The sequence below is a fragment of the Pistacia vera genome, unplaced genomic scaffold (assembly GCF_008641045.1).
Source record: "Pistacia vera cultivar Batoury unplaced genomic scaffold, PisVer_v2 Contig182, whole genome shotgun sequence".
In the NCBI taxonomy this organism is placed as follows: Eukaryota; Viridiplantae; Streptophyta; class Magnoliopsida; order Sapindales; family Anacardiaceae; genus Pistacia; species Pistacia vera.
This window is the reverse complement of record NW_022195917.1, coordinates 869,544-880,855: the sequence shown is the minus strand read 5'-3', so window position 1 is coordinate 880,855 and position 11,312 is coordinate 869,544. Positions and strand designations below refer to the sequence as shown.

At 37.1% G+C, this 11,312-nt stretch overlaps 1 protein-coding gene across 1 annotated transcript; it reads right to left on the bottom strand.

The window, feature by feature from the left end:
• Positions 1 to 468: 468 nt before the first annotated feature.
• LOC116126645 ((E)-beta-farnesene synthase-like) lies at positions 469 to 1,176 on the bottom strand. The gene is made up of 2 exons (XM_031412318.1): positions 981 to 1,176; positions 469 to 845 (listed from the first exon to the last, which is right to left on the bottom strand). The coding sequence occupies exons 1-2, from the start codon at positions 1,174 to 1,176 to the stop codon at positions 469 to 471; spliced, it is 573 nt and encodes a 190-aa protein (XP_031268178.1).
• Positions 1,177 to 11,312: the final 10,136 nt, after the last annotated feature.

The following is an 11,312-nucleotide window of genomic DNA, read 5'->3' as shown; positions in this document are numbered from 1 at the left end:
CCAGCATTCATGGTCATGAATAGAGCTGAGCAGTTAAGAGGTAAAGCGCGGATGGTTATCGATTATAGGCAGTTAAATGAAAAAACCATTGACGATGCTTATAAGATACCAAACAAATCGGCTTGTTTGAATAAAGCTAGATTTGAAAAAATCTTCTCCAAATTTGATCTAAAGTCAGGATTTTAGCAGACCAGGATGGCGGAGTCAAGCATTCCTTTGACGGCTTTCACCTGTCCGAAAGGATTGTTTGAATGGATGGTTTTGCCTTTTGGACTTAAGCAAGCACCAACAATATTCCAGAGGAAAATGGATCAAGTTTTTGGAGACTTATCCAACTTTTGTATAGTCTATGTTGATGATGTTTTGGTTTTTAGTAAGGGGGTGCGGGTGTGGGTGGGTGCTGAACAACCTTTAATAAAATAAAATAAAGCTCCAAATCAATTTTGTGATGTAATTAAAAGTATGAACTTACTTTAAGATATCACTGAGTTGCTTCCGGTGCCTCAGTTGAAGTATGTTATAGTCCAACTTCGCAAATTTAAGCAAAGTTTTATTGTGAGAATCATCTCTTGCATTGGTGGACAAGAAAAATCTTGCCTCAAGCCTTGGTACGCTCTTACGGATAGAAAATTTCAAAGTATGATTTATTTCTTCTGCAACGTGAGTGCTTACACGAGATGCCACTGACTTAAGCTGAGTGGCTGTAAAAGCGAGGGCTTCATCCAGAATATCTTCTCCATGAATAGCGAAGTGTGCCGCCTCACCCAAATTTAGCATTCCTTGAACATCATTAATCAAGGATGACTTGAATTTCCTATCAACATCTTTGAACTTTTCAAATACATCTGCTCACAACAACAATATGTTCATATTTTATTAATTTCATGAGTGAGTATTATGAATATTATTTGACATAGCTTACTTACCATAGGAAACCTTAATTTCTTGTTGTCAAAGCAGTCGAAAATACACTGAAACACTGTGGAGATCATTATAATGATGAATGTCACAATCATTATAAATTTTTTGCAAAGCATCTTCTATCTCTTCTTCAAAGTTATAAGCCACACATAACTTTTGTAATGTATCAATCAAGTTTAGTTTCTCTACTGGTGCATCTGTAGTATTCATTATCATCCTCTTTAGTTTCTCTACTGGTGCATCTGTAGTATTCATTATCAAGTTTAGAGTCTTTACCTCTTCTCAGTTGTTCATATTCGATCTTCTTGAGTTGTAGGATTAATTTTCTGCGAAAAAAAAAAATTATATATATATATTCCAATCCACTTAGTAATTACATGCATGCTCTTCTTTATATGTATGAATACACGTATGTACGTTAACCGAGAGAGTCAAAGGTTTAATAATTGATATGTACAACAAGAGAGTCTGATTGGTGTTATGTTTAATTATGTTGCATGTGAATTAATTGTATTAAGGTTTAATGAATGACGCTGTCTCTCCTTTGTACCACACAAATACTATCTCTCCATATTACAAATACTTTTACGAAAAATAGTGAATGCATGTACAGGTAAAATATATTTCTATAAAATGCATATATACTTGTACGTTTCAGAATCATCTTTGAGGGACTGGTCTCCCCATATCGTGGGACAGAAATTAGCAATGGGACGAATAGGTTTCGGTGGTGAAGTTGCAGCTGTTGAAACCTGAGTAGAGGACATATTTTTCTTCAATTAATCACAATTTTTATCTGTAAATGTGAGTTTTTCCTAACGCAATCTTACTCTTATATAGGAAAGCTACATTCCCGCACCGCCGCAAGGCACATCCGAAAACCGTTTTAAATTTAATAACTATGAAAAATGAATAAATTAGAAAATTCTTCTTCAATTAGTTTCTAACACTTTTATAGATAGGAATAATTAATTAACACTTTCAAGTGCCAAGCGGCAACTGTACAGAGTAATTAATTACTTTTTACCAATGTTCTGAAATCCGGACCGGGCAATGACCCGTTTAAGGGTCCGGTTTCCGGTTTGACCGGTTGGATCGGTCGGTTGGACCGTAATTTATAAAATTACTGTTAGTCCCTACAGGTTTAAAATTTATCAAAAACACCCCTATAATACTCCCTTAAGGTTTGAAATCTATCTAAAACACCCCTGTCATGCGAAGATTCTGGTGAGTGGTGACGGCAGCGACGATCGACAGCCAATCGAAGCTGGAATCTTAAGGCTTTTGATGTGTAGGTGTCGACGACTCTGATGATGGTGCCAAGGAGTTCCATCGGCGCCAGAAATCGCCGGAATCAACAAAATAACTCTGACGGTCGCGTGAAGTTTAGGTGGACGGCGAGCGACGATGGCCGCTGAAAATGGCAGGGTTTTGTAGTGGAGATGCCGTCAAGTCTAATGGCGGTGATTTCTCCCTCGATCGGTGCCGGAATCCGGCGGGATTCAACCGCGATTGGACCGCGATTCGGCACTATTCTGGCGGTCCAACCGCGGTCCAATCCGGTTTAAATGCAAATAACGGTTTTTTACTTATTCTGGACCGGAAATGCCGCCGGTCACCGGTCGAACCGGTCCGACCGGATGGTCCGGTCCGGTTTTCAGAACCTTGCTTTTTACTCACGCACTGTCACACTCAACTTGTCCAATGTTTTCCTGTCTCTTAAATTCAAACTTCAAAGTGAGCTAGAGCTATTATATATATGTTTATGGGATAACAACTAAGAACCCACTGTAGTTTGTCAATCCTCTGTAGTTTTAACGGAGAGAAAGTGAATGACCTTAATGCCCTTCTTCTTTGCCACGCCTCACTTCCCTCCCATGCTCAGAACCCTCCTTCGCAAACAACCCAAGCGACACCCTCTCTCTCTCCGGCGCAACATCATTCCACAATAATATCAACCCTCCCGCGAAACACCACCTCAATAAAACTGCAACCCAGCAGGCTGCTTATCGCCACCATAATTATACAAATAAAAAACCATCGACTCTCCCATATGTCATTTCAAACTCCAATTCAACAAGCCATAGGTACATATTCAGCACATAATTCACAACACACATCATTGGCCAACTTTGAAGAGGGAAAGGTGAAAACAAATTTCAAAAAATAAAAGGGAATGAACGAACAAAATTCAAAATAAAAGTGGTTCCTGGGGCTCGTGACGGTGGGAGCACACTGGTTGGGCTTCGTTGACGGTGGGTGTATCGGGCTCATTTGCAATCATTTTTTTTGTGGGGGGGGGGGGGGGGGGGGGGGGTGGGGGGGGGGGGGGGGGGGGGGGGGGCGGGTGTGTGGTGTGCTGGTGGTGGTGAACTGGGGGCGATGAAAGCCAAACCTAAGGGGGTTTAAGTAGCTATCCCATGTATTACATTATTTATGATTAAAGTGATTTTTTTTTTTTTATTATGACATATCCGTGAAATAAGGTATTCTCTTACGTCAATATTCCCTTAAGAGTACCATATAATTAAGGCATAAAATCCCGTAGAACGTGTTCCAAGAAATATTCTCCCCAAGAATCACCCAGCTCAAAGATTAGAAGTATTGTGTTATGTACACGCTTTTTATATATTTTTGGTATTATTTTGCCTGTAAAATAGAATCTTTTTATAATATACTTGATATAAGAATAATTTATATATAATCATAAAAAAATTATGATTCTAACTTGAGCCAGTTATAAATAACAATAAATTTCATGTTATATTAAGTTATAATTTTTTTAGGTCCCGTTTTAAGAAACTTGTATATATATAGTAATAATTATATGTATATTACAAAAAATATACACTATATTACATGAAAGATTTAAGATAAAATAAAATATTTATTTAAAGTTGTTTAAAACAATGATTTATGTTTAGAGTTGTTACCAAATCTTTTATCTTGCAGGTACGTAATAAGTCGTCAACGTGGACACCTTTTTATTGAAGCCAAAATATTTCTAACTTCTCAAGCATGTTTAGAGCTTCTTGGCTAAAAACTTTTCGTATTTCTGTACTATCATCCTTAAGATTAAGATTATTTATTTCCTCTTCTTATCTAATTTAAGTAATGATTTATTCTTCAGTTAAAACATACACGACTTAGTTACTCACTTGGATGATTGAGGAAGAAATTAATATTCATTTGATTAGTGTAGTGAAGTTGTCGAATTTGATCACTCAATTCATTTGGACTACTAAGACATTGTTAGAATGAAGGACAAATGTGAAATTAGCCAAATAGGAAAACGGTGTCGTCTTGACTTTCATGCAATACTTGCTTAAATACTCATCACGTGTACTATGAAAAGTTAGTTAGAAAAGAAAGCAATTTCAGTTTTGCTTCCTCTATTTTTCTCTGCATTGTTTTTCTTGTTCTTGATTCAGAAACTTCTTCTTTATTCTTTCATGGTATCAGAGCCTTAGACACACGCCTTAGGCAAGATTTGATCCTGTGTTCTTTTGTCTTCTGTGTTCGTTTTCAATTCAATTTACTGTTAGTCCAATTTTCTATTTGTTGAAATCTCTCTGTGAAAAACAAATGCAAAATACTTCGATGCAAATGGAGAATCCAACTACACCGCCAACGCTACCTTCAATCTTTGTCAAATTGAGCGACAAAAATTATAACTATTGGAAGTCTCAAATTCTTCTAGCTCTTACTGGTCATGAACTTGAAGGCCATATCAGAGGAGAGAGGGTTTGTCCTCCGATGTTTATAATTGACAAATCAGATGAGTCTGAGCAACCGAAGAAAAGAGGTAACCCTAACTACTTCTCTTGGCAATGAATTGATCAATTCTTGGTGAGCTGGTTAAATTCTACCATTTATGAATCTATTTTTCGTCATGTTGGAAAATGCACTACTGCCTATGATATCTGGAACACACTAGAACTGCATTTTCATTTAGCCTCTAAGGCTCGAGCTCTACATTTAAGAAGTCTTTTACAAAGTACTAAGAAGGATGCACTTACTATGAATGAGTATGTTTTGAAAATGAAGGAATTAAGTGATGAGTTAGTAGCTAGTGGAGTCTTAATCAATGATGAAGAGTTGTTATTGTACATACTAGACGGGCTAGGGCTTGAATATGATGCTGTTGTAGCCAATTTAACAACAACTAGCAGTCAGGTTACTCTACAAAAAGCTCAGTATCTTCTTCATAAACATGAAATTCGACTTGAAAGACAACATAATGTGTATTCTAATTTGTCTGATCATTTAGCTTCAGCATTGCTTGCTACAAAATAAAGTGAAACTGCTATCACTGTAAATTCTCAGTTCAAGAATGGTAATATGACAGCCTCTGTACCAGTTAATGCATCATCACACTTTGGGAATCCAAGTGTTCAACCTGTCTATTCTCCTTCTCAATACTTGACTTCGTAAAATGGCTCTTCTGATGGTGGTAATATGTTTTCACATGAATACCGACCTGAATTTCATCCTCAGTTCTCTCACTATCCTGGAATGATGATGTTTGGTTCTAATATGCAAAGAGGACGAGGCAAAGGTCGAGGAGGCTATTTTCAACCTAAACTCATCTACCAAGTATTTGGGAAGACTGGTCATTCTGCTCTCCACTGTTATCATCGTTTTAATCATGAATACCAAGGTCTTACTGGCTCACTTCCTATTCACTCAACCAACATCACAAGTCCTAACTATACCGGTGCTTCGACTCAAGCACTAATGGCAACAAGAGTCATGCCTTCTCAGTCCCTCTTATATTCACACTATGGATCTCAACCTAATCATGGCTCAATTGGTTCTTCATCTCAACATCATGTTTCACCTCAATCACAACTGTACAATGTGCCTAAATCATCATCTTTGACAGCTCCAATTACTGGTGAAGGAGTTACCTCTAATTCAGCAATCACATATATATCTAAGCAACAAGGTTCCTTCGTACCTGCTACTCTTCACACCTTATATGATCAGACCTGGTTTGTAGATTCTGGAGCTACAAACCACGTGACTACAGATCCTCAAAACACGCTTCTTTACTCAGCTTATCAAGGAGGTACTCAGGTTCAGGTTGGTAATGCACATACAGTCCCCATTACACATACAGGTATTAACTTTATACCTTCTGATTTCTCTCCTAAGGTGTTGAATTTGAGAAATATGTTGTGTGTTCCTAGTATAGCCAAAAATCTCTTGAGCGTTTCGCAAATAACAAAGGATAATGATGTTATTGTTGAATTTCATGCTGCACATTTTTTTATAAAGGAAAAAACAACTAAAGATATACTTCTACAAGGGAGTCTAAAAGATGGGCTATATCAGTTGCACGTCTCTATGCCATCTTTTGGATCTCTTAGTGCGGCTATGTCATCTAGGGTTTCCTCACATGCAGTTCAAGATTTCTGTCCTCAACTTAATGTAGCAGCAAATAAAGATTCAGTTTCACAAGTTGGACGTTCTAGTTTTAATTCTAATTGGGCAGCAAATAATTGTATTCCTATCAACTCTGTACTGGATACAAAACTTAGTACTACTTTGTTATGGCATGCTAGGTTAGGTCATCCTTAAGAGAAGAGCTTGAGAGCTATATCTTGTTACTTTGGCAATAAAACACCCTTTTGTGAGGCTTGTCAATATGGTAAAATGCAACAAGCACAATTTCCTAAATCTCATTCTCACTCACAAGCTCCACTTGAATTAGTATATTCTGACTTATGAGGACCTGCCCCTGTTAAATCATCTAAAGGATTCTGATACTACATCATCTGTGTGGATGACTACAACAGATTTATGTGGATGTATCCGTTGAAAGCCAAGTCTGCAGCATTTCCTATCTTTACAAAGTTTCATTGTTTGGTTGAAAAACAGTTGAACCATAAGATTAAATGCTTGCAAACAGAATGGGGAGGTGAATTTAGGACATTTTCAAAGTACCTAGATCAACATGACATACTATTTAGACATCCATGTCCTTCTTACACTAGCAAAATGGTCGGGTAGAGAGGAAACATAGAGCCATTACTGAATTTGGCCTAGCATTACTTGCACATGCTGTTATGCCACTTTGTTTCTGGTGGCAATCCTTAGTACTATAGTTTTCTTGTTGAATAGACTGCCCTCAACTTCTCTTGATTATTCAACTCCTTTTACAATGCTATTTGGTCAAGAACCAAACTATAATGACCTAAAGGTGTTTGGATGCTGTTGCTATCCCTTCATCAGACCCTATTAGAAGCAAAAGTTCTCTTATCACATTGAGAAGTGTGTATTTCTAGGCTATAGCCTAGTTCACAAAGGCTATAAGTGTATGTCTTCATCAGGTAAGTTGTATATTGTTAAGCAGGCCAAGTTAAATGAATGTGAGTTTCGATTCAAAACTAATTTTAAGAATGTTTCATGTGAAGATAGTGAGGTTTTTGGATTGATTAATGCTCCTATTTTCCAAAGTTCCTAGCAGCTTCCAAATTGCTCTGTCAACTTATCAAATTCAATAGACACAAGTTCAACTGAGTTTTGTGTAGTTTTAATTCCTGTACATCAATCACCGGTGGTGTCCACTCAACATAATCCTACAAATCCATGTGAATCAGTCTCTGCAACTCAACATAATGTATCACCAGTAGCGCCCATTTCAAGCTCCAGGTTACAAAGAAATCAGTCTGCTATGCTGCCTTTTTGCTTTGAATTAAATTTAGTCTCTGCAGCTAAACATAATGTATCATCAACAGTGCCTATTCTAGGCTCCAGGTTACAAAGAAATCAATCTGCTATGTTGCCCTCTTTCTTTTAATTAAACTCAATCTCTATAACTCAATATAATGTATCACCAGCAATGTCTATTCCAAGCTCCAGGTTACAAAGAAATCAATCTGCTATGTTGCCCCCTTGCTCTAAATTCAACATCTCTCCATCACATATTGATCAACCACCTAACATTTGCACAACAAATCCAAAGTGCAGACTTTCTTCTAAGGGTCTAGGAATTTAGTTAGAAGTAGATCTCTGTTTTCCTAAGTCACGCACACAGAATGTTTATCCGATGGTGACCAGGTCCAAAAGCAAGTCAAATTCATCTAACCTCTGCCTATCTATCAACTCAGAAAATCTTAGCAGAGCCCAAATCCACAACTAAGGCTCTAAACACACCAGAATGGAAAGATGTAATGCTGACATAATACAATGCTCTTATAAACAATCAGACCTGGGAATTGGTGCCTTGCATGCCTGGATGAATATAGTAAGTAGCAAATGGGTGTTTAAAACTAAACTAAATTCTGATGGATCCTTGCAAAGGTATAAAGCAAGGCTTGTTGCAAATGTTTTTCAACAAACACTAGGCTTGGATTATTTTGAGACCTTTTCACCTGTTATCAAAGTTACCACCATAAGAGTCATGCTATCCTTGGCAGTTCATCATGAATGGAATATTCAACAAATCAATATCAACAATGCGTTTCTTATTGGTGAACTAACCGAGACCATTTACATATATCAACCAGAAGGCTTTGCTGATTCAAATTTACCAAAGCATGTTTGTAAGCCACATAAAGCCTTGTATGGCTTGAAATAAGCTTCTAGAGCTTGGTTTGACAAGTTGAAAAGTGTCTTAATATCTTGGGGTTTTGAGAATTCCACCTCTGATGTCAGTTTGTTCTATTTCAAAAGAGAAGCCCAAGTCATCTATCTACTGGTGTATGTAGATGATATCCTTCTCACTAGGAATGATAATCATCTTATTGAGCAAATTGTAACAGACTTGAATAAACAATTTGCTCTCAAAACTTTAGGGCGTCTCAATTACTTCCTTGGTTTTGAAGTGACTCGAAATGATTCATCATTGCTCTTGACTCAAACCAGGTATGCTCGGGAGCTCCTAAATAAAGTTGGCATGGCAGATTCAAAGCCTTGTTAGACTCTTATGGCTCTAGGAACGAAACTCAACAAAGAGGATGGTGAATTATTTGATTAGCCTTCTCTTTATAAGAAAGTTGTGGGTAGCCTACAATACTTAACTTTGTCCAGACCAGATCTAGCCTTTGTTGTTAATAAACTTAGTCAGTTCTTGTAGACCCCTATAGTTGCTCACTAGACTGCCTATAAGAGAGTACTTCGGTACATCCAAGGCACCATTCACCATGGTTTGATATTCACCAGAGCTAAGAGATTTGTCTTAGAAGGATATGCTGATGCTGATTGGGCTAGTGACACTAACGATAGAAAATCAACCAGTGGGTATGGAATATCTCTTGGAGGGAATTTAATTCAGTGAAGCTCAAGAACGCAAAAGGTTGTATCTTTGTCCTCTACTAAAGTAGAGTATAGGTCTTTGTGTCAAGCTACCACTGAAATGGTTTGGATTCAGAATTTGTTCACAGAACTTGGAATTGAAATCACAATCATGCCTATTCTGTGGTGTGACAACATGAGCGCAAGGGCTTTGTCATCTAACCCTGTCTTCCATGCAAGAATGAAGCACATTGAAATAGATGTGCATTACGTCCGAGAGTTGGTAGTTGATAAACGAGTCTGTGTGCAATATGTGGGTATTGAGTATCAACTGGCAGATATACTAACCAAACCTTTGTCTGGACACGAATTTCAATGGCTAAGGGAGAAGTTAAAAGTTTCAGAGTCATTAGAAAGGAAAGGCTAATGCAGAAAGAAATCAATTAAGTTTGTCTTTTTTCTGTAGTTTTACATCTATTTGTGAGAACTGTAGATAGGTGAATTGTGAAGAGAGTCAAAGAGGATGTTACGACGAAGAGGGAATATGAAGATAAGAATAGTAGAGGAGAAATAGAGAATGTTTGGTTTATAGGGGAATGTTAGAATGAAGGACAAATATGAAATTAGTCAAATAGGAAAACAGTGTCATCTAGACTTTCATGCAATACTTGCTTAAATACTCATCACATGTACTTTGAAAAGTCAGTTAGAAAAAAAAAGCAATTTCAGTTTTGCTTCCTCTGTTTTTCTCTACATTGTTTTTCTTATTCTCAATTCACAAACTTATTCTTTATTCTTTCAGACATGAACTATAAAATAATAAATAAAAAAATGTTTCTCATATATATATGTATGTATGTATGTATGTATGTGCTAGGTATTCTTATGAAGACGTACGAAAGTTGTCTCCCTTAGAAAATTAATAATATGATAAGGGAGAATGACATTTTCCCACCCACAGTCCGTTAACTTTAACTAAAAAAGGATAAAATGGTAAGTTTACAAAACAGTTAAAAGGTAATTATGTCTTTTTATCTCTTATATATAAACATAAAAAAAAAAAAAAACCCTGAAACACTTCCTTCCTCATCCCACTCTCCACTACTTTTCTCATCAACGCCATTACTGGTTAAGCTCTCACCTATGCTTACTTCATCCGCCAAGTTAACTCTATATCCTTCTTACTCAAGACACACTACTTTCTTCCCCAAATGATATCACTTTCATCATTTCCCCTCTCCCACCAATTGCCCAGATCTAGCGTTATATTGTTGTTATTTGGGAAAATAGGTTGTTTTTTGTGTATTGAATTGTTGGGGAAATTGATGGGATTAGAGAAGGGATGGTAAACACGAAATCGCACCAAATTTGCGTCGATTTGGCCAGATGCAATTTGGTCGCCAAGGTCTTGGAAGCTCTTCTCATGAGAGGTCATGTTGAGGAAGCCCTTAGATGCATTGATCTGCTAATGCACAGTGGTTGTGCACCCCAATTTTGGTAGTCTTCTATCTATTCTGTCTGAGAAGGGAAGACCGTTGTTACTCTAAAGTTGTTGTATTTTTGTGTGGAGATAGACTGCATTGTAGACTTTTTAAGCTATGAGAAGATGTCGAATGCTCTCTTAGTAGCCGGGAAGACTCTCAATGCATATTCTTTATTGTTTGAAATTCAGGCGAAAGGAAGAGCCACTAATTGGAAGAGCTCTAAGGATTTGATTGCTAGCCTTAATCAGGAAGGGAACACAAAGCAAGCAGATATACTCTCTAGAATGATAAGGGGAGGGGAGACAGCCTGTGGAAGCAAGAAGGGGAAGAAACAATTAGCAGTTCCCAGCTAGTTTTGCCTTTTTATCTCCCTTTCTAATTTTAGTGTAGTTTTTTAAGTAGAGAACTTTTGCTTGAAACTTTTAGTTTAAGAATGATTCAAAGAGCTCCATCTTGATCAGATTAACTTGTGGAAAGCATAATGTCATTTGTTCTGAATTTGAAAGGTGTAACACCGCATGAAAGTTTTGCTTCATATTTCTGAAAATCCAGTTCTATGCTCAAGCTTCTACACTCATTTTAACATAAATACTTTGATACCATTTGCTGCTTTGAAGATGATGTTTTGTTTTTAAAATCAGTTTCTTGATGTAATGTTAATATTGT